A 24,181-nucleotide genomic window follows, 5' to 3' on the forward strand; every position below is an offset into this window, starting at 1 on the left:
TCATCATAAATCTACGCGTGCGAAAGTTTAAAAATGACCCCTTCCGAGATTCCTGGAGGCAGGCAAGCGAAACACACTGAAAGAGCCGCGTGCTGACTCACGAACACGTGCAGACACACGATGTGGACCATTGTTGGCCGGTGCTTGTCACGGTCCGAGGAAGGAGAGCCGTCTCGCCATATGCGGCAAGGACGCCGATCACTGTTCTTTGCTGGACCTCGTGAGAGTGTTTACCTGCGCTTAGACCTACGGAACGTTTGGAAAGCTGATACAGGAACTTTAAGACAGCTGGGAAGTGTTGTGGGAGTTCTGGGAAGTGGGGATTGGTTCTGGGATGATTTGGAGGTGGTATGGGTGGGACTGAGGTATTGGGAGATTTCCCTAGTTTCAAATACCCCAAATTCTAAATTTTTCTAATTCCAAATTTTCCAAATTCCAAGTTCCTCAAATTCCAAATTCCTCAAATTCCAAATTTCACAAATTCCAAATTTCACAAATTCCAAATTTCACAAATTCCAAATTTCACAAATTCCAAATTCCTCAAATTCCAAATTTCACAAATTCCAAATTCTTCAAATTTTAAATTTCACAAATTCCAAATTTCTCAAATTCCAAATTCCTCAAATTCCAAATTTCACAAATTCCAAATTTCACAAATTCCAAATTCCTCAAATTCCAAATTTCTCAAATTCCAAATTTCACAAATTCCAAATTCTTCAAATTCCAAATTTCTCAAATTCCAAATTTCCCAAATTCCAAAATTTAACAAATTTCAAATTCTCCAAATTCCAAATTTCACAAATTCCAAATTTCACAAATTCCAAATTTCACAAATTCCAAATTTCATAAATTCCAAATTTCACAAATTCCAAGTTTCTCAAATTCCAAATTTCACAAATTCCAAATTTCTCAAATTCCAAATTCCCCAAATTTCCAGCGCTCCAAATCCCAAATTTCCCAACTCCCAAATTCCCCAAATCCCAAATTCCCCAAATCCCAAATTCCCCAAATTCGAAATTCCCCAAATCCCCAAGTTCTCCAAATTCCCCAAATCCCCAAAATCCCCAAATCCCCAAATCCCAAAATTCCCCAAATCCCCAAATCCTAAAGCTGCAAAAGATCACAAAGGATTCCAGGAAAAATTCAAACACCAAAGGAAGGAAATAAAAACACACAAATATGCTTTTTATAAATTTTTTTTTAATGCAAGTTTTTCTCTTTCAATTTACAACTTCTCGTAGATAAAATGATATAACATAACATACTCAACGTTGCATATAATAATCGTAATAATAATCAATTATCATTATTGCCTTGATAATAATGATAATAATAATAATCATCGCAATAATAATAATAATAATCGTAATTATAATAATAATAGCAATAGTTGCAAATTCATTTGCAATAATAATATTAATATTGGTAATCATCGGTATTATTATTTGTCGTTGCGGCGAAACCGCAGCTGCTTGGGGTTACGAAGCTTAGGCTTAAAAAGACAGGGGTGTTCAACCCCATCCATCTCCAAACGTGAAATCTACGAGCAATTTTGTAATCGATCTTCCGGTTTTCACCTTTATACTCTTTTTATTTTTTTATGTTACATCAAAATGTGATTCGAACGTTCCTCCATTTTGGGAGGATCGCGTTTTGTCCAATTGAGTTTCGATCGAATTTCAGGAACCTTTGGTTCACAATCTTTATTTTGAACATTTGTGGATTGTATAAAAGACATTCATAATATACAATTAAAATTTTTTTTATAATTTAAAGATGTTTCTTTTTCCAATCACATTTCAATTTTTTAGAAATCAATGTTTATCTTTGGTGTGCACCGTGATTAAAATTCATTTATTATAAAAGAGTGATGGTTTGGAAGAGAAACATCTAAATTGTTCAAAATAATTTTGATTATACAAAGAGAAATCGAATCAAAGCATTTAGTCTTAAAAATAATTTTAAAGTATATCTGGGGAATTTGGGATTTGGGGGATTTGCGATTTGGGGAGTTTGGAATTTGGGGAATTTGCGATTTGGGGGATTTGCGGTTTGGGCGATTTGAGATTTGGGGAATTTGGAATTTGGGGAGATGGGAATTTGGGGAATTTGGGATTTGGGGAATATAGAATTTGGGAAATTTGGGATTTGCGGAATTTGGAATTTGGGGAATTTGGAATTTGGGGAATTTGGAATTTGGGGAATTTGGAATTTGGGGAATTTGGAATTTGGGGAATTTGGAATTTGGGGAATTTGGAATTTGGGGAATTTGGAATTTGGGGAATTTGGAATTTGGGGAATTTGGAATTTGGGGAATTTGGAATTTGGGGAATTTGGAATTTGGGGAATTTGGAATTCGGTAAATTTGGAATTTGGGGAATTTGGAATTTGGGAAATTTGGAATTTGGGAAATTTGGGATTTGGGGAATTTGCGATTTGGGGGATTTGCGATTTGGGGAATTTGGAATTCCATGAATTTGGAATTCCGTGAATTTGGAATTTGGGGAATTTGGAATTCGGTGAATTTGGTATTTGGGGGAATTTGGAATTTGGTAAATTTGGAATTCGGTGAATTTGGTATTTGGGGAATTTGGAATTCGGTGAATTTGGTATTTGGGAAGTTTGGAATTTGGGGAATTTGGGATCTAGGAAATTTGGCACTAGGGGAATTTAGAACTCCGTGAATATCAAACTTTAAAAATTTGAAACCAACAAAATTTACAATTCAACTATTTACAACCTTAAAAATTATAAAACTTTGAACCTCCAAAGCCTAATATCTCAAAAAACAAAAATCCATGTTCAAAATAATTTTGATCACCCAAAGATCAACCTAACCCTTCAGTCTTAAAAAAAGCATCTCAATCAAAGTATCTTTGATGAAAGGTTTCAAGTAAAAAAAGAATCCACGCATCGTTCGAATGGCACAGGCAAAAGTCAACCGGAAGATCACCTAACCTGTTTCGCTAGAAAATAATTTCGTTTTCTTTAGTTTCGTTTTTGTTCCGTTTCGCGTTACGATCTCGTCAACAAAATAAACCTCTTTTCTCTGCTTCCTCGCCGGAAGTGTACCTTAATTCGTAATAAACGGAAGTGACCTTGCTGGCGGGACCGCGAAATTCAAAGGCTCGAAACATTTTGAGGTTATGTTTAGGCCGCACGAACTATCTCTAGAACTGTTATAAAAAATAGTTGCTCGACACGTTACTTCTACTTCGATTGCTAGGTTAATTCCTGAAATTTTGGAAGGACTTTGTATTTGGGGAAGAAATGTATTAAAAATATCTGAACCTTGAAAGTTAGCGAATTTGTAACCTTCCACGAAGGTTGGAAAGATATCTACAAAATGAACGTTCCAAAAGTTACGTACAAAGTAAATACAAAAATTGTTACATACAAAAATTCGTATACTTCTCTACAAGCTCACAATTTCCCTAGAAAATCTACCGTATTATTCTACGAACCTTATCCCAGTAATTCTCCGAAAGTTGTGAAGGGTCCCGCCAGGAGCGCCATCTTGCCGGACACTTGATAAAAAATGCCTACCCTCGCGTTTGGTATAAAAAACATTGAAACATTGGAATGGCGTATCGTCGCTATCTACACGTAATGCAGTCTGTTTTTCTTATTTATATATATTTTTTTGGGGGTTAATTTGATTTCTTGTCACGTGAAGAAATTCCTAACGAATCTCTCGGATGTCTCCTCGTCTCCCGTTTATCTCGTCTCCCTCCATCATTCATCGAGCGAACTCGCAACGCGTAAATAAATCGTCTTCAATAAATACAACCGATAGACTATATAAAATAAATAATTTCTGTCGGCCAGCCTCGGCTGAGCCTCGCAAACGATCGAACAGATAGAAATTCTGACTGCGACACTCGAGATTCTCGTCGGTCCCTCGACGAGCTTCTACGTCGGGGTCGATAGTCGTCGAGGGATCGAGATTTACGCTCGTCGATCGTGATGCTACCGAGCTAAGATCAACGCGTTCGTTGCTGTTTCTTCCTTTGATACTCTCGTGATCGATAGCTTTCAATTTTTTACTTTTTAAGTAGAAAAGCTGGTATTTGGATACATAAGAACTCTATTTGGATACTCTAGGATATCTAGGGTATTTGGGATCTTTAGGGTATTTGGGATCTCTAGGGAATTTGGGATCTCTAGGGTATTTTGGAGATCTAGGGTATTTTGGAGCTCTAGGGTTTTTAAGAGATCTAGGGTATTTGGGATCTCTAGAGTATTTTGGAGCTCTAGGGTATTTAGAATATTTAGGGTATTGAGGAGATCTAGGCTATATGGAATATCCAGGGAATTTAGGTTAATTTAGGGTCCCTGCAGTATTTAGGTTATCTAGGGTATTTAGAATAATCTAGGGACTCTGGAGTATTTAGGATATCTAGGGTATTAAAAATATCTAGGGTCTCTGAAGTATTTAGGATCATTAAGGTCTTTAAGCTCCTAAGGTTCAAGGTCTTTGAAATTCCCAGAGTTCTTGATATAATCTCTGAGGTACCTAGGGACTTTGGGGTTTCTAGGTACCTACAGATTTTTAGGGACACTGGAGTTTCTAAAGATCTTGTAGTACCTAGACCCATTAGATCCATAAGGACTATAGGGTTCTTAGGATCCTTGTGTCCTAGGGATCTTGGGACATCTAGGGACTTTTGGATACATAAGAACCATGGTATGCCTTGAACTTGATACATGAAGTCTTTAAGATAGGACCTTGGAATTTCTAGGTATCTTAGGATTTTTAGGGACATTGGAGTTCCTAAAGATCTTGAGGTACCTAGACTCATTGAGTCCCTAGGGACATTAAGGTTCTTAGGATCCTTGTGGAACCTAGGTATCTTGGGACACCTAGAAACTTTGGGAAACCTAAGAACCTATGTATACCTAAACATCTCATAATACTTAGAAATCTCATAGTACCTTAGGTACCCTAGTTCCAAATCAGCTTCCTCTCCCTAAATGATCAATTCCCTAGAAAGTCCCACTATGTTTGCCCCAATATGCTTGCCCACATCTACCAATTAAACTACCAAAAAGAACCTAACATCAAAGTACAAGAAGAGTATTCAGACTTCATTTATCGCCGATAAAAGAAGAAGAAGAAAGGCTATCGATCACGCAAAGTGTCGCGAAGATAACGAGCACACGTCGCGTGTCCACGTTGCAAGGTGTAATCTCTCGTCTCGGATCAATCGACGAGCTGTCAGCCGGGGTGCAATTAACTGACTGGAAGCAAATCGATTGGGAAGCCATTAACGCAAGACACCGGCACCAGCTAATTGCCCGCTCGAATTCCGTGTACGTGTGTTCAACCAAAATTCTCGACGAGACGAGTCTCTTCTCCGACCTTCCTTACAGTCTTATTCGCATCACGAACGTCATATCTCGTTCAGCACCATCCAAGCACCACCCCGAATTACGCGACTCCTCTAGAGCGCTCTCCGACTGATTTCACCCCGTGTATCCTTAAGGCCCGTTAAGGTTTCGGACGCCTTTGATCTGCGATCCCGCGAGGTGGACTCGTGACGCGAACTTCAGGAAAAATCTGTTCTACGAAACCTTCGAGGTTCCAAATTTTCAAGGCCGATTTGGACTTTCAAAAATAGAGTCCCGTTTCGTTCGCAGTCACGTTTCTGGTAGTGTTAGGTGTTAGCTTTGCCCGAAGGGCTCCACCTACCTGTCCACAATTCTACTCGCTACTTTAGTCCACCCGCCAGATCGCAGAAATCGAGGACCCGACGAACACCGGGAGAAGCTCAGCGAATTCGAGGACTCGAGAGCCTTCATCGAAAACCCGCCCTGTGTCCCGAAGCTTCACACGCTGTCCGACGCCACGGACATGGGCCTTTTGTACACCGGCGCGGGTATCCTCGAGAATCCGCCCCTCTCCGACGCCGGTTTGGGGTCCTTCCTAGGGCTGGCCGCCATTTGATTGTCCTGAGGCAACGCGACTGTTCCATTCCCGTCGATCCACGCCCTGGTGAACTCCATGTTGGCGTCTCCCGACCCGTGAGCTTGATAATCCCTCAGCAGGTCCTGCAGCTTCTGGACCACCTCGCGCTCGTCCTGCAGGTGGCCCACCTTCTGCAGAATCTGCTCCAGTAGAGGATTCGCCACCTTGGTAGGCGAGGACTGAAGGGACCCGGTGCTGGACGGCTTGATCCTTCGCCCATTTCTGTCGTACTGGATCCCGTTGGTGTTCTGCCTGGGCAGACTCTGCCTGGCGGGGCTCTTCCTGGAGAAACTAGGTGTCGTGGCGCACGTGGCGGGTGCCTGAGGATTCAGAAAGGTGTCCGACTGGATGCTGGGCCGTTGCTTAGCTTGTCTACCGTTCCAGGTGTTGCTGCCGCTCACGGGGGACTGGCAGGATTTCGGCACGGGAGAGGACGCTTTGCTCAGACTACCGGTTGGTGGCTTTCGAAGGCTGTTACGAATGGCACCTCGTTTCAGGGGACTCCCTTCGGGGCTGGAGTTGCTGTCCCTCGGTGTTCGGCTACCGGACGAGGCTCGGGACACGTTGCTGTTCTCGCGGACTATGGAGCCGGCGCGGGGGGTCCGGTCACCAGAGGAGGACGCTACGCTTCTGGACGGGGAGGCGCGAAGAGGACTCGCTGGACCTATTCGCGTCTTTCTTAGGCCGGTCTCGATGCTCTCGGTCTCCACACAGGACCTCTCCTCGTGGTCGGGCTTCGTGGGTTGCTCTGGAACAGGTTAAACACGTTGATGGGAACATTAATTCTAGTTTGGTATGTTTAACCATCTTCGTGGTTCGTTTATCCACTTAACAACGTGACAATTTATGGTCCTTGTAAGTCTATTGTGATGGTGACACTCGTTCATCCAAGATTTCATTGCCATCATCAAATAAGGCCATCTTGAATCCTTGAATATGACTAATGAAAGGCTCCTTCGGGTAATAAAATATTTCAAGTTGATGGCAAATAATGTACTCAGAAAGCGTGCCAATTTGGAAACAGAGCCATCAGATGGCAATTAACCTCGAAATGTATGCACGCAAAGAAGTTAAAAGGTCCGATTATCATCTCGACTCGTTCCTCCGTTTTGCCCACGCAGCAAGCTAAAACGGGAGATGTCTTCGGGCCCGTCGAATCCTAAATCGGACGAGCGAGATCCTCGTGCAAACTTGACACTTCAATTGACATTTCAGTGATTGCGCGCGAAAACTATGCGAATGTTTGCGTAACGGGTTGCGTAAGCGGACGACAATCCTGCGTTTTGGATACGCGTTTGAAAAGGGCGTTCGTAGTCCTGTCATTGTTGCGGTGGTTTTTATATGCGGTCGAGAAAGTGATTTTCATGAGACTACCAGTTTGAACAGGGTGGGCCAGTTATGTAATCTCTTTAGTCAAATTATGCATGGGCAAGTGTCCGGACGATGTAGAAAACGATTACATTGTAAGTTTATTGAGCGTAAAAAGTTATTGGCAGAGTCATAGCCAATTAGAGGGGCATAAACGAGGTTTAAATCAGGGGAACCAGTTCGAAATCGCTGGATGCATCTTAATGGACCGCTACGTCCGCAGCACGGTGCCAAATCGAATTTTCAATTCTTGTGGAAAGTTGTATGTTGGAGATGTTTTGTGTAACGTGGAAGCGGTCCAGGATAATATCGTTCGTCATAGGAAGGACGTGCTTGTTTTTTGGAATGGTTCTCAGTATCGAGTAGATCACTGTTATTAGGGACTCAATTTATAATATGTGTTACTCAGTATTCAGTACTCATCAGATGCTATTTAGTACTCACTAGTCGAAGTACTAAGTATTTAATACTCATTAGACGCTATTTAGTACTCAGAGAAGTACTCAGTATTTAGTACTCAGTAGTCAACTCAAGACTCATTACATAATAGTAAGTACTAAGTACTACTCAGTATTCGGAACTCACTACTCAGGAGTGGATAGTCACTACTCACTACTCAGTATTTAATCTTGAGTAGTCAACTCAAAACTCAGTACACAGTATTAAATACTAAGTACTACTCAGTACTCTGTACTCATTACTCAGCAGTGGATAGTTACTACTCACTACTCAGTATTTAATACTCAGTACTCAACTTAAGAGTCACTGCACAGTATTAAATACTAAGTACTACTCAGTACTCGGTACTCGCTACTCAGCAGTAGATACTCACTATTCACTACTCAGTATTTAATACTCAGTAGTCAACTTAAGGCTCACTACACAGTATTAAACACTTAGTAGTACTCAGTATTCGGTACTCATTACTCAGTACTGTATAGTCACTACTCATTACTCACTACTCAGTATTTAATACTCAGTACTCGTCATTTAATACCCCATCACTTGAGATCCATTACTCAGTCCTTAACTTGCTACACATTTAGTTTACAGTACTCAGTGCAGAGTAGTCAGTACTCAGTATTTAATACTCAGCAGTTACTACTCAGTATTTAGTACTCAAGACTCACTACTCAGCATTTGGTAGTCACTACTCACTGTTCAATATCTAATACTCAATACTCACCATTTAATACCTTGTCACTTAAGATCCACTACTTACTACTCAGTATTCCACATCTAGTTTCCAGTACTCAATATCTAGTACTCAGTATTTAATACTCAAGTACTGACTACTCAACACTGCAGTTAGGTCTAGATGACATGTCTATACACTTCTAATACAATCAAACGTACATTACTTAAAAAGACAGTTGTTTGGTCTCAGTGTTATTTCAATACTCAGTACCTAGTACTCAATACTCACTACTCAAGTACTGGCTACTCAACACTCAAGTCAAAAATAGATGACATGTCTAGATACTTCTAGTGCAATCAAAAGTACATTACTTCAAAAGCAATAGCTTAGTCTCAGTGTCATTTTAATATTCAGTATCTAGTACTCAATGTTCACTACTCAAGTATTGACTACTCAACAGTCAAGTTAAGTCTGGGTCACATGTCTAGATACTTTTAGTGCAATCAAACGTACATTACTTCAAAAGCAATAGCTTAGTCTCAATCTCATTTCAATACTCAATATCTAGTACTCAATGTTCATTATTCAAGTATTGACTACTCAACAGTCAAGTTAAGTCTGGGTCACATGTCTACATACTTTTAGTGCAATCAAACGTACATTACTTCAAAAGCAATAGCTTAGTCTCAATCTCATTTCAATACTCAGTATCTAGTACTCAATGTTCACTACTCAAGTATTGACTACTCAACAGTCAAGTTAAGTCTGGGTCACATGTCTACATACTTTTAGTGCAATCAAACGTACATTACTTCAAAAGCAATAGCTTAGTCTCAATCTCATTTCAATACTCAGTATCTAGTACTCAATGTTCACTACTCAAGTATTGACTACTCAACAGTCAAGTTAAGTCTGAGTCACATGTCTAGATACTTTCAGTGCAATCAAACGTACATTACTTCAAAAGCAATAGCTTAGTCTCAATCTCATTTCAATACTCAGTATCTAGTACTCAATGTTCACTACTCAAGTATTGACTACTCAACAGTCAAGTTAAGTCTGGGTCACATGTCTAGATACTTTCAGTGCAATCAAACGTACATTACTTCAAAAGTAGAAGTTTAGTCTCAGTATCATTTCAGTACTCAGTATTGAATACTCAAGTAGTAGCTACTCAACACTTAACTTAACTCTGCCTAACATACCCCTACGACATTTTTACTGGAATCAAAAGTATATAATTCGAAAGCAGTAGTCCAATATCACAAAGAACTTTCCAAGAGCTACTGTTACTCAACATTTTGGACCACCCTATAACTAATTAATATTCAAAGTACACGAACACACGTTACGGAGGCGAGTACAGGTTGGCCTGACATTTAGCCGACTCCGAAGTATTCGACGGAGGAAGGGAACCGTACACGTGTGCGTGTTTGTGGAAGAGCGTGGGCGAACTTCAACAACAACCTGTCCTCGGAACAATCGCCAGCGGTCGATCCTCGATAACGCTTACACGCTTTGCTACGAATATAGCCCACTGCGCGCGTTCCACGCACTTGACACACGCGATCTTGCCCATGTGAATGATGCTTACGGCCTCTTATTTTCGACACTGTTCTTTCTTATTCTCGCTCCTCTTGGATGATAAGTGTAAGAGTAAGATCAATTGGAACCGGGTTGGTCAACATCTACCTACTTGTTTTACGAGATTTGTGTCTTGGAAAACTCTGTGTTGCTGATTGTGAGGATGTGAGAAAATTTGATGGAAGGGTAGAGGGTTGGTTGATGAATTAGAGATTTTTGAAGACGATCATAGGGGGACAAATTTTTGTATTGTTGAGTTTCTGAACTTAGAGGTTCTTGGAGTTCAAGATATCTAAATATCAAAATTATGAAATGTCTAAATTTACAAGGTTCCTTAAATTCCTCAAATTCCCTAAATTCCTAAAATTTCCAAAATTCTCCAAATTCCCCAAATTCCTAAAATTCTAAAAATTCCCAAAATTCTCAAAATTTCTCAAATTCCAAAAATTTCTAAAATTTTCAAAGTTCTCCAAATTTCCTCAAGTCCCCAAACTCCCCAAAATTTCTAAAATTCCTAAAATTTCTAAAACTCCCAAAATATCCCAAATCCCCCAAACTCCTCAAATTCTCAAAATTTCCCCAATTCTTCAAATTCCCCAAATTTCCCAAACTCCCCAAATTCCCTGAATTCCCTAAATTTCCCAAACTCCCAAAATACCCCAAATTCCCCAAACTCCTCGAATTCTCAAAATTTCCCCAATTCTCCAAATTCCCCAAATTTCCCAAACTCCCCAAATTCCCTGAATTCCCTAAATTTCCCAAACTCCCAAAATACCCCAAATTCCCCAAACTCCTCGAATTCTCAAAATTTCCCCAATTCTCCAAATTCCCCAAATTTCCCAAACTCCTCAAATTCCCTGAATTCCCTAAATTTCCCAAACTCCCAAAATACCCCAAATTCCCCAAGCTCCCCAAATTCCCCAAATTCCCCAAATTCCCCAAGCTCCCCAAATTCCTCAAATTCCTCAAATGCCTAAAATTTCCAAAATTCCCAAAATTGCAAACCGTCAAAAATTTCCAAAACTCCCTAAATTCTCCAAATTCTCCAAATTCCCCAAATTCCCTAAATTCCCCAAAATTCCCGCACCAAATCCTCTCCTCCCCATCTCCCGACTCCTCAACTCATCTTCCAAGACCCTCATCTTCGAATCGCATCGTCTCGAGCAATCCTCCGAGCGGAATGAAAACGAATTTGACGGCAAAACGTTTCGACAACACCCACGAGTGACTGTCCGAAGTAGGCCACGCTAGAAAGCGAATAAGAAAAAGCGTCGAAAGAGTCTGGAACCCATCGATCCCTATAGGAGCTGAAAACACAAGAGCACAATACCACCGTTTGTTCGTCCCCTTGTTCCCCCGTCCTCCGCGATCGCGACATCCACCCTCTCCGTGTGCATATTAAACTGAATGACTGGCTTTGATCGAAAAGCCGCGAGTATTATGCGTTTTCACCGCAGCGGGACGCGATTATCGCGATCTTGAGACGATTTCACTTGTCTCCGCGAGCAACACGCGAGCCTCTCGTTTGCGATTATGAAACGAGACGCTTCGATGCGATTCTAGATTTTAATTGCTGCCTCGAGAAACATTAAAGCCGACTTTTGTCGTTTCTCAATGGTATACGTCCTTAACGCTTAACGGGTTGCTGTTATTTTGCGTCTTCTTCAATATTTTTTTTTTGTGAGAATTAAATAAACTGGGCGCGGTTTTAATTTTGTGGAGTTTGGTGTTCTTTAGGGGGACAGTAAGATATGATCTTGTAAAGTGGAAGACTGAAGTTGCAGACTCTTGCGGCGGACATACGAGTCACATATGTGTGCGTCATGAGTGCGTCACCATATTGTGGGACAAAGGGTGAGTTCTGAGTATCAGACCTTCAGAGCTGAGTATGAACTTAATACCAGTACTGAGAACTAGAGTAATATCTATTTATGTTGAGTACCAAATAGCAATGCTAGATATTAAGTCTTCAAAGTTAACATGGACTATTCAGCTAACACTTCATCAGTGATTAAATCTCCAGACCTAACTCAGTGTTGAAGCATCATTGACTACCAAATTTTCAGAATTGAACTATGTATTTAATATCTAATACTGTAATATGAATATTTAACATGGAACCAATGTGCTCAATATCCAAAATAAAATAATTATCCAACGCAAAATACCCCACATTTCAGATCAGACTTAAATGTCACCGTAACTCGAAGGTACCTCTACTCAAGAGTCTGCGAGTCTTGCGTCTGCGAGAGTTACGTCAAGTCCAACGCATTAAACCAACATTACACCTCGATATTCACGTAAGAACCATCGAGAGCCCACGCACCGTCCACCGACCATAAATCAAGTCCCTAGTCCGAACAAGATCGCGGTCCAACAAAAACCAGTAAAAAAAAAGACACTCACTTTGACAATCGGCAACCGTGGGCGATCCCTGCGTGCACGTTCCAGGATTTCCGTTGGTGCTGGGTGGCTGGACGGCTCCCAAACTTCGATAACCCTCGTCGGACATCTCGCTACAGTTGTCAGAATGTTCGCCATCGCCGTGGGGCGATTTGCTGCTGCCGTAATGCACCGTCTCTTTTCCAAAGTTCTCTAACACCGGCTCCTCTTTAATCGCTGGAGGACTGGGAGTTGGACTGCGACTGCTGGAGTCCTCGCGACATTTGTAATTGTAGATCGTCGGCTCGTACTTCGGGGTGTCGTCTTTTTCCACTGCTCGGCGCGCTACTCCACCCTCCACCACGTAACGCTTCGTGAATTCCTCGGAGAGAGGGGCTTTCGTACGGGTTTCTTGGTCCTTCTTTGCATCCTGGAACAATTGGAGACGATCGTGGAATGATTATGGAGGTGGTTCAATTTTTGGAGCTATCTTTGGTAGGAGGGTTGGTTTAAGGGATTAAGTTAGTTTGTTTTTTTGGGTACCTAAGTTTCTAAGTATTTAAATTCCCAAGAGTACATGTGAACATGTGAACACTATCTGAGTACATGTGAACATGTGAACACAATCTGAGTACATGTGAACATGTGAACAGAATCTGAGTACATGTGAACATGTGAACACAATCTGAGTACATGTGAACATGTGAACACAATCTGAGTACATGTTCACATGTGAACACAATCTGAGTACATGTGAACATGTGAACACAATCTGAGTACATGTGAACATGTGAACACAATCTGAGTACATGTGAACATGTACTCAGCACAAATTCACATGTACAACTCATTTGCCTAAGTATCTAAGTTTGCACATACTCTAACTCACAAGTTAGACACATGTCGCAAAGTCTACTCTTCAAATCCCCATTTAGCAAGACTCTTAATTATCAAAGTCCTAAACTTCTAAACCCACAAGTCCCAAATGTCCAAATGTCCAGATGATCAAGTGTCCAAATGTCTAGATGATTAAATGTCCCAATGTCCAGATGATCAAATGTCCAAATGTCCAGATGATCAAATGTCCAAATGTCCAGATGATCAAATGTCCAAATGTCCAGATGATCAAATGTCCAAATGTCCAAGTGTCCAAGTGTTCAAATGTCCAAATGTCCAAATGTCCAAATGTCCAAATGCTCAAATATCCAAATGTCCAAATGTCCAAATGTCCAAATGTCCAAATGTCTAAGTGTCTAAATGTCCAAATGTCCAAGTGTCCACATGTCCCAGAGTCCACACTCCAAATCCCCATTTAGCAAGACCCTTAATTACCAAAGTCCCAAACTTCCAAGTCCCAAGTGTCTAAATGTCCAAATGTCCAAATGTTCAACTGCTCAAATGTCCAAATGCTCAAATGTCCAAATGCTCAAATGTCCAAATGTCCAAATGTCCACACTTACTTTAACAAGCTCCTCCACTTCCAAATATCCTCCTTCCCACATCCTTACATTACCAAATCTCTCAATCCCCAAATCCCCAAATCCCCAAATTCCCAAATTCCCAAATTATCCAACCTTCCATCCCCTCCCTCCTTCCCCTTCACCCACCACCCCTTTCAAAACGCCAAACCCAACCTAACCTCCCAGACCTAACCTCCTCTCCTTCCATAATTCCACCTCTCACCTTAGCTTCCTGATGCCTTCCATGATGCGTCGGCGAAGCATCCTCAAAACTCCTAGCAGGCGAATCAAGTACAGACCCGGTCCTCACATGTTCCTTAGGACTAACAGATCTGAAGTTCTGCGCCTTCGGAGTAGGCGATCTCGATCGCTGTTTCCCGAAATCGGCAGGCTGATGACTGGGACTCGCCAGGAATTTCCTCTGCGGCGTGGGACTCCTCGAGCGGTTGATCTTCCTGTGCTCGTCCTGTTGCTGTTTCCCTGGCTGGTGAGGCGTGGGCGATCGGGAGCGATTGCTGGAAACGCTTCTGGCCGCGTGCAGCTGCGTTGTTTGCTGGTTTTGCGTTCCGCCGCAGGAACCGACGCTCGACGCTGAACTCCGCCGAGTTCTAGGAGGTGATCTGCGGATCAGTTTTGAGCTCTTTCTAAACCTATACGGGGCTGGCAATTTGTGCTAATCGGTGTCTGACGATGGTCAGATATGTTCATTGTGTAGCTAATTTAATTTGAATTGAATTGGGGTGCGTGTACTGTGAGGTCGCGGTAACTGAGCGGGACTTAAACGATCAGTTAACGCGACCGTAAGGGAATACTGATGGAAACTGAAGAGTTTAATAGATTTTGGTGGTTGCTTATAGCAAGTTTTGTATTTTGGATAATTTTTTGGTACTTTCTAGCACATTTTGCCTGACCCTCTCTTTGTACAGTAGAGTTTTTATTGATGTGTTGGACTGATTGTTTTATGTGATTGGTAGAAATTGTTGGTGACAACCAAAATAATTTTGGACGAACTGATACATGAAACTATTATAGAATATGTTACTACTACTACTACTGTTATGGAACGACTGTTATAAGACGAAAGTGAAGTTTAATTAAGTTTGAAAGAGAGAGTTAGTCAACGCTAGAAAGTTAGAAGTAGAAAATTGTTACGATCTGAGACTTGATCAAAAGTCAACATCCCAAATTTCACCAAAATCCCAAAATACACCAACCACAAATGTATTCCTCGAAGTGCATCACAGCTGGTAGAAAATCATGGCGTAATGAATGACTGCCGATAAATAAATGACACCTTAGAAGCAGCAAATTACTCACCTTTCGTAATGCACCTGCGCGCTACCAAGGTCGAAGGACCCTCCAGCCTTTTGAATCAACTTCGCTGAGATCATCGAGCGATGCGCTGCAATCGAATTGAAAAAAAATGTATATGTGGCTATACACGCGACACTCATCGAATGATTACGCAATGGGACATGTTTTTTATTTTTGTTTTCTTCACCGAGGAAGTTTAACGTCACTTCAAATTGATATCCATAGAATACGACTCTATAGGCCAGACGTTCTTTTCGAAATGCGACATCTCTTTTGTTCTTTTGTAGCGAATTAAGTTTTCTTTTTGGAGAAACTGGTGACAGATGTGCGAATGTCGGATGACCAAAGTGAAGCTTCAAATTATCATATCTAGATTGTAGTCACATTACCTTCAAGCCAACATAAGTTTTCACCTAGTCATCAAATTTTTAAGGTTTTAATTAGGCTATTTCTTGGGTTAGGACATAATGTGCAATATAACTAGATGCAAAATTATGTTAGCATCAAGGTAATGTGATGATCTTAGGTAATGAAGCTAATCGATCTCGGAGGCCAGTTGACGTATTTTGATTATGTCACTAACAAAAATAAAGTTCTAGTAATACGCGATGATGTGTGATGATAAAATAGAAAAATTGCAGGATATAGAAGGTTTACTTACAGGTGCGGCACCGACAGGGGTCATGTTTGTCCAGATAGTGGCTGAGGGTGTCCCATCCTCCACCGACTCGCACCATAACGTGACTTCGTAAAATTCTCACGAAAATCAACACCTTCGTGTCTCCAATTCGGTATTTTCCTTCGGATACGCGGATCATGGGGAACTGTGTGGGACATGTGCATCTTTCGACCAGATCTCGGACCTGAAACAAGGAAATTACGATTTCGATTAATACAGATGTATTAATTATACGGGGTGATAGTTTGCACGAGTATATTTTTGGTATTTGAGAATTTAGGGAAGGTGGGAACTGGGGAAGGTTGGAATTGGGAAAGGTGGGAATAGGACAAGGTGGAAATTGGACAATGTAGAAGTTGGACAATGTGAGAATTGGATAATGTAGAAATTGGGGAAGGTGGAAATTGGACAAGGTGAAAATTGGACAATGTGGGAATTGAACAATGTGGGAATTGAGGAATGTAGGAATTGGGGAATGTGGGAATTGGGGATTGTGGGAATTGGGGAATGTGGGAATTGGGGAATGTGGGAATTGGGGAATGTGGGAATTGGGGAATGTGGGAATTGGGGAATGTGGGAATTGGGGAATGTGGGAATTGGGGAATGTGGAAATTGGGGAATCTGGGAATTGGGGAATGTGGGAATTGGAAAGAGTGGGAATTGGGAAGTGTGGAAATTGGGGAATGTGGGAATTGGGGAATGTGGGAATTGGGGAATGTGGGAATTGGAAAGAGTGGGAATTGGGAAGTGTGGAAATTGGGGAATGTGGGAATTGGGGAATGTGGGAATTGGGGAATGTGGGAATTGGGGAATGTGGGAATTGGGGAAAGTGGGAATTGGGGAATGTGGGAATTGGGGAATGTGGGAACTGGGGAATGTAAGAATTGGGGATTGTAGGAATTGGGAAATGTGGGAATTGAACAATGTAGGAATTGGAAAACTTAAAAATAGGAAAATTTGTAAATAGAAAAATTTGCAAATTAAAAAATTTGAAAACTAATTAATCCAGAAAATAATAAATACAGAAATCTATAAACCTTGAACCACCCCAAAATAACCCTTCTACCTCTCCAACTATCCACACCTAAAAAACCCATCAACATAGAAACACAACATAGAAACACAGAACTAAAAAAACATTTAGCTTTCCGTAACAAAAATTCCCTAGAGGTAGAGTCGTAGGAAATTCAATAGCGCGGAACAAGTTTGACGGAACAAAGCAAAGCGAACACGAGTTTTCCGTCGCGTTCTTAACACGTTTTTTCAACGTTTTCAAACGCAAGGTGAAAGCAGAAACTCCGCGCCCTATCTGTCTGTCCGTCAAACACGCTCGCGGTGTTCTCGCCGCGTCGTAATTCCTCGCGAGTTTTATCCGCTCGCTTGTTAATTTCGTTCCGGCCGTCGTCGCGCGTGTGCTTCCTTCAACCGCGCATAAACGATTTTCTTTTCTTTCCTCCTCTTTTATTTATCGATCCTTTTTTTCCCCTCCATCGAGAGACGACGTACGACTACGTGTCAATTCCTCGACTCGAAAATTACATGCCTGGAAATTCGAGTTTCACGCGCTTGATTTATGCTAACCAATTGATTTTTTATGCTTCTTGTTTCTTTACTTTTTTATTTTCAATATACTGTTCATGATAAGAAGTTTGTTGATGCTTCAGATTGAAACTTTAAAGATGTTTCACTTTTGTGATTGATAAAATTTTATGCTGAGAAAGCTTAACTCTTATTGGTTAAAGTTTTAGTTTATAAGATTTAATTAAGCCTTTGTACTATATCATGACGAACTCGTGACGCACTCTTGAAGTACTTGTGACGCACTCATGACACACGTGACGCACTCAGAACGCATTCTACACACATTCGTGACATACGTGACGCACTCATGACGCACTCTACTTTGACTATAAGTTCAAGAATGCTAAAATCCCAAAATTTCAACATAGAACCCTAACCATAAACCTCAACCTAACCTATCACTTCCTACGCACCAATACCCTAATGCAAAAACTTCCTCTCAGTATGCGACATCCTCGCAACCCTCCATAACCCACATATCCGGATAAAAGGCTCCTCCACAAAGGGATCCCAAAATCCGTGTGGCAGAAGAAACACAGCCACACCTCCAGCCCCCTAATTAAACGCAGAATGAAACACGTCTCCCTGTTCGTCTCATTCTTGCAACCCTCTCCGATCGGAATGAAAGTCTGAATGCCGTTGCAGACAGCGGTAGCCGGGAACAGCGATCGATCGGAACCAGAGGGTGTTCCGTGGAAATTTCCGGGGACCGACGGTGCGACGAGCATTTACGCGATCGTTGTAAATCATTCGGAGGAGAGAAAAATGTCATCGGCAGAGACAGGGTTGGGCTCGGGGGATGGAGGGGACAGCCCGTGGCCAAGAATCACCGCGGCTCTATGATCCGGTAATAAATAATTTTCACCGTGGCAGGAGACCGCCTGCCTGTGGGTGTTCGCACGTAAATGATATATATTTATACCGGCCGATTCGACGCGCCGATAACGGAGCGTAATCAATAACGCGGCCGACTTAATACGCCGTGAGGAAAGTTCTTCCATAACGGACCACCTTGTCTGTGCCTCTGTAATTGCCCGAATACTCTCCTTTGCAAAACCTTTTCCATTTTTGTTGAAACGTTTCGTTCATTTTTTTTACTGTTTTATTCTATTCAAATATTTTTTACACCTTTTCTCCCAAATGTTTCATAGGAATATATCAAACTCTTCATTGTCAAATTCCTATATTGTTGAAGAACAAAAATATTTTTATCGAGTATGAATTTTTATTAAATAAATAGTTCTGTCGAAACACGAAATTCGATTGAAGTGCAAATATGAGACTGATTTGTTTAGTGCTATTGTCAAGAGTGCGACATATGTGCGTCATGAGTGTATCACGTGTGTGTCATGAGTGCGTCACGTGTGTCACGAGTGTGTGTAGAGTGCGTCACGTGTGTCACGAGTGCGTCAATTATTGTCACGTGTGTGTAGAGTGCGTCACGAGTGCGTCACGTGTGTCACGAGTGCATCTCGAATGCATGTAGAGTGCGTCTCGAGTGTGTCACGAATGCGTGTAAAGTGCGTCATTAGTGCGTCACATGTGTCACGAGTATGTAGAGTGCGTCACGAGTGCGTCACGTGTGTGTGTAAAGTGCGTCACGAGCGCGTCACAAATGCATGTAGAGTGCGTCTCAAGTGCGTCACGAATGCGTCACGAGTATTAGAGTGCGTCACGAATACCTGTAGAGTGCGTCATTAGTGCGTCACGTGCGCCACGAGTAAGTAGAGTGCGTCACGAGTGCGTCACGAATGCATGTACAGTGCGTCACAAGTGCGTCCCAACACTACAAAAGAATCAATTCACATTACGCTATTTCGAAAGTAATAAATATCCCCACAGATCATCAAGAGAAACGATGAACGATTTTAATCCACACAATCGCGAATGCCAGAAGCGTACTCGCTGTTCCTGTTGACGTGGATAGTTTGCGTCACGCCATTTCTTGTTCCAAATATTTCATTTCTGGTGACGTTCGACAGGATGTATCTGTCCCATAGTAATCAGCGAATTATGCAAACCCTTGAAAAGGTGTCGGGATTTGATCCGTTGATTACGCGTAACACCTGTTCGACACACTTTTACCGCCGCTGTCTTTCTTCACTTTTTTTTTTTTTTATAGAAGCTTGAATAAATTTCGCAGGGAGCGTCGACATCGATTTTAATAATGCTAATCTCACTGGCGACCTTTCATGTCCGCTTTGCGACACACCAATTGTCTACGATCCGTTAACTTTGTAGGCTACATATTTCCTGCTCGACTGTAATTATTCTACGCTGAATTTTCACTGGGCTTTTTCGCAATGTAATTCAATATGGCCGACGTCTTTAGTTTACTCTTTGAAGATTTGCTATTTTGAGGATTTACTGTTTGTTAATTTACTTTTTTGAGGTTATGATTTTGGGTGGAATCGATGGAGGTTATGTTATAAGTTTGAGGTTAACCTAACTTGTCTGGACAGTGCGTCATACAGAGCTAAGTAATTATTGTCACAATGTTAAGACTATTTAAGAAAGTTAAAATTTTAGGTACATTAAATATTCAAGGAGCCTTGATTATGCAGAAGATAATCAGAATTGAAGGCAAACTTCAATTGCACATGTTCCAATTCCACATATCTCAACTCCACATATTCCACTTCCACATATCCCAACTCCACATATCCTAATTCCACATATCCCAATTCCACATATCTTAATTCCACATATGACTAACTCCACATATCCCAAATCCACATATGACCAACTCCACATATCCCAAATCCACATATGACTGACTCCACATATCCCAACTCCACATATCCCAAATCCACATATCTCCAAATCCACATATCCCAATTCCACATATGACTAACTCCACATATCCCAACTTCACATATCCCAAATCCACATATGACCAACTCCACATATCCCAATTCCACATATGACTAACTCCACATATTCCAACTCCACATATCCCAAATCCACATATCTCCAAATCCACATATCCCAATTCCACATATGACTAACTCCACATATCCCAACTTCACATATCCCAAATCCACATATGACCAACTCCACATATCCCAATTCCACATATGACTAACTCCACATATCCCAATTCCACATATCTTAATTCCACATATGACTAACTCCACATATCCCAACTCCACATATCCCAAATCCACATATCCCAATTCCACATATGAAAAGACAATTATAGTTCGTCTTCTTCGAACTGAAAGTGCGTCACGTGAGCCATATTGCAAGGCAAGATTAGGTTAGCTTACTTCAGCAATCTCTAACTGCAATCTTAACATTCTACTTCTACAATTACTTAACAAGTTTCCTCACAAAATTAATTCCTATAAATTATACAAATAAATTACACTTCATAAACGTACTAATAAAATATATTCTAATACATACTAACAAAAATATGCTTCACCAAAATTATTGCTAACAAAAGAACGTTCAAATTTGAAACTTCAAGAAGCAAAAATTATCAAGTCTTCCATATCTCCATAAAAAAGTGCGATTGCAACAAGTGACACATCTAACATCCGAGAAAGGAAACGCAAATGGCGTACTTTACACCGGAAGTCGAAGCGAGAGGCAAACGATCTAGAATAATTCCACGAGTAAGCTGAAACTGTCGGGAGAAAAATCCAGGAATTAATTCGGTGTGGGTGGCATTCTCTCTATCCGATGAGTAATCCAATATTATTTTTAGCCACATATCCTGACCTCCGTTAACTATCAGTATGAAGCATCCTAACCTCAGATTACTCTACGAAATTCGTTCGAATCGTAGTGAACGATTAACGTAGCCATCGTAGAGGATCGGTGGCAGGCAATAAACTCGTAAGACGCTTCTCGTTTGTTCAACAACCTTTCGCACTCGTGTCGCAACCATACTTCCGCGTGTCGACGTGTCTATTAACATAACAACGCCAGGAAACTAATCCTGCCAGGACTTTCCTTGCCACGTGACCTCTTGTGTTTCCTGCGCTGGCGAATGTAACCTTGGAGGTATGAGGGAGTCTTTACTTGGATTCGTTAGTTGGACGCATTTAAATTTTGTTGTTTAGGAGGAGTATTGTTGGTTTTTAATGGGAATTTTTTGTGTTGAGTGATGGGAGGGGATTGGTACTTGGTGAGGGTGTAATAGATTTGCAAATTTCGAGGTTTACAAATTTGTAGATTGACAGATTTCAAGATTCCCAAATACCTAGATTTGCAAATTTTCCACATATGTCAAGTCGACATATCCTAATTCCACATATTCCAATTCCACATATGCCCAAATCCACATATCCCAACTCCACATATGACTAACTCCATATATCCCAACTCCACATATCCCAATTCCACATATGACTAACTCCACATATCCCAATTCCACATATGACTAACTCCACATATCCCAATTCCACATATGACTAACTCCACATATCCCAATTCCACATATGACTAACTCCATATATCCCAACTCCACATATCCCAATTCCACATATGACTAACTCCACATATCCCAATTCCACATATGACTAACTCCACATATCCCAATTTCACATATGACTAACTCCATATATCCCAACTCCACATATCCCAATTCCACATATGACTAACTCCACATATCCCAATTCCACATATGACTAACTCCACATATCCCAATTCCACATATGACTAACTCCATATATCCCAACTCCACATGTGACTAACTCCACATATCCCAACTCCACATATCCCAATTCCACATATGACTAACTCCACATATCCCAAATCCACACATCCTCAAATCCACATATCCCGAAATCCACATATGCCCAAATCCACATATCCCAAATCCACACATCCTCAAATCCACATATCCCAAATCCACACATCCTCAAATCCACATATCCCTACTCCACATATCCCAAATCCCCATATCTCAAATCCCCCTATCCCTAACTTGCAAATTCTAAAAAATCCCCAAATCCCAAATCCCCTTATACCTAGCTTTATATCTCCATATCCCAAATCCCAAATTTCCAAATTCCAAATCCCAAATCCTCCTACCCCAACTTACAAAATTCTAAAAAGCCCCAAAAATCAGCAAGTGGAGTCCTATTCCCCCTAGTTTATCACATTCTCCTCTTTAGCCATCAAATTTGCTCCTCTCCGTCCATCACATCAAATTCTTCATCATTCGATTACGCCCTCCCGTCGTTCAAACGTAAACTAAATCCAACGCAAAATTCTCCTCCAAAGTAAAAGCAAAATATTTTCATCGGAATTCTCCTTCTTTCCTCCACAAAAACAGACGATATTTGTTTAAATCCGCACGCGTCTATTTCCGTAGAAGTAAACGGCTCGTAGAGGACGTATTATTACGTCGAATCGGTTCACGGAAGAGGCGTGCTTGTCTTTTTTAATAAGCAGAAAGCTCAGGATCATGGACATCTAAACGACACGGTAAAGCCGATTGCGAGATTTTTCGCGATCGAACGAGCAACGAAGAAGGAAGACGACGATCGTAACAGCTATGCGCGACCGGTAATTACCCTGTGATACGAGGAATTATCCGGCTGCCATTAGCTCGGTTACCAGTGCGACTCCAGTCTTCCGTTTTCTCGTCAAACCGTTTTCTAAGACCTCCCAGTTCGACTTTCCCTAGTGGTGATATCATTGGAAAATTTCGAACAAAAAGTTTGCTTAATGGATGTTTGTAGGACGTTTATACTGTTGTGAAATCGTTGAGAATGAATGTGGAAAGAATGTTAAGGTAAAATGTGAGGTGTGTGATGTTGGGAATAGTTGTAGATGTAGTTTTAGATGTAGTTTTATATTCTAGGTGTAGTTGTGGATGTAGTGCTAGGTGTAGTTGTGGATGTAGTGCTAGGTGTAGTTCTAGGTATATTCTAGGTGTAGTTGTAGTGCTAGGTGTAGTTCTAGGTACAGTAGGTGTAGTTCCAGATGTAGTGCAATCTGTGGTTGTAGATATAGTTCTAGATGTAGTTCTAGCTCTAGGTATAGCTCTAGGTATAGTTCTGAGGACCAGTGGTACTAGCTGTCATAGGTAGACTATTGTGGATGGTACACTGTTCCAGATCCTTAGCTATTAGAGTATCTAGGTGTCTGACTACTTTAGCACTCAAATATCTGGGTCTTCAATGCTCTACCTATCAAACTTCTATGACATTATGTATACTTCTGGGTATAGATCCTAACATCAATGGTAGTAGGCTGTTCTATCTAGAAAACTGTTCCAGACAGTACACTGTTCCAGATCCTTAGCTATTAGAGTATCTAGGTGTCTGACTACTTTAGCACTCAAATATCTGGGTCTTCAATGCTCTATCTATCAAACTTCTATGACATTATGTATACTTCTGGGTATAGATCCTAACATCAGTGGTAATAGTCTGTACAAGATTATTCAGATAGTACACTGTTCCAGATCTTTAGCTATTAGAGTATGTAGCTGAATATTTTAACACTCAAATATCTGGGTCTTCAGTGCTCTATCTATCAAACTTCTATAATATTAGATATACTTCTAGGTGTATTCCCTAGGATCAGTGGTAGTTCTAGGTGCAGTGTCTGCTCTGCGTACAAGACTGTTCACATAGTACACTGTTCCAGATCTTTAGCTATTAAAGTACTTAGGTGTCTGAATATTTCAGCACTCATATGTGAGTCCCACATGCTCCTTAACCTCAGATAATCCTATAACACCCTAG

At 41.1% G+C, this 24,181-nt stretch overlaps 1 protein-coding gene across 3 annotated transcripts in view; it reads right to left on the reverse strand.

Annotated features, from left to right (window-relative positions):
* Nucleotides 1–1,180: 1,180 nt before the first annotated feature.
* The window catches only part of LOC100880568 (GAS2-like protein pickled eggs), a 93,380-nt gene continuing 70,379 nt past the window's right edge, over nt 1,181–24,181 (reverse strand). For 2 of the 3 annotated variants that reach the window (XM_076540230.1, XM_076540231.1), the window contains exons 4-8: nt 15,876–16,077; nt 15,218–15,302; nt 14,124–14,520; nt 12,465–12,870; nt 1,181–6,716 (exon numbers count right to left, since the gene is read on the reverse strand). In XM_076540230.1, the coding sequence (XP_076396345.1) occupies nt 5,830–6,716; nt 12,465–12,870; nt 14,124–14,520; nt 15,218–15,302; nt 15,876–16,077 (1,977 nt within the window). In that variant the 3' untranslated portion in view covers nt 1,181–5,829. The remainder of the gene's footprint in view (nt 6,717–12,464; nt 12,871–14,123; nt 14,521–15,217; nt 15,303–15,875; nt 16,078–24,181) is intronic. The other variant, XM_012286044.2, reaches the window with a different exon arrangement.

The sequence above is a fragment of the Megachile rotundata genome, chromosome 15, assembly GCF_050947335.1.
Source record: "Megachile rotundata isolate GNS110a chromosome 15, iyMegRotu1, whole genome shotgun sequence".
Lineage (NCBI taxonomy): Eukaryota > Metazoa > Arthropoda > Insecta > Hymenoptera > Megachilidae > Megachile > Megachile rotundata.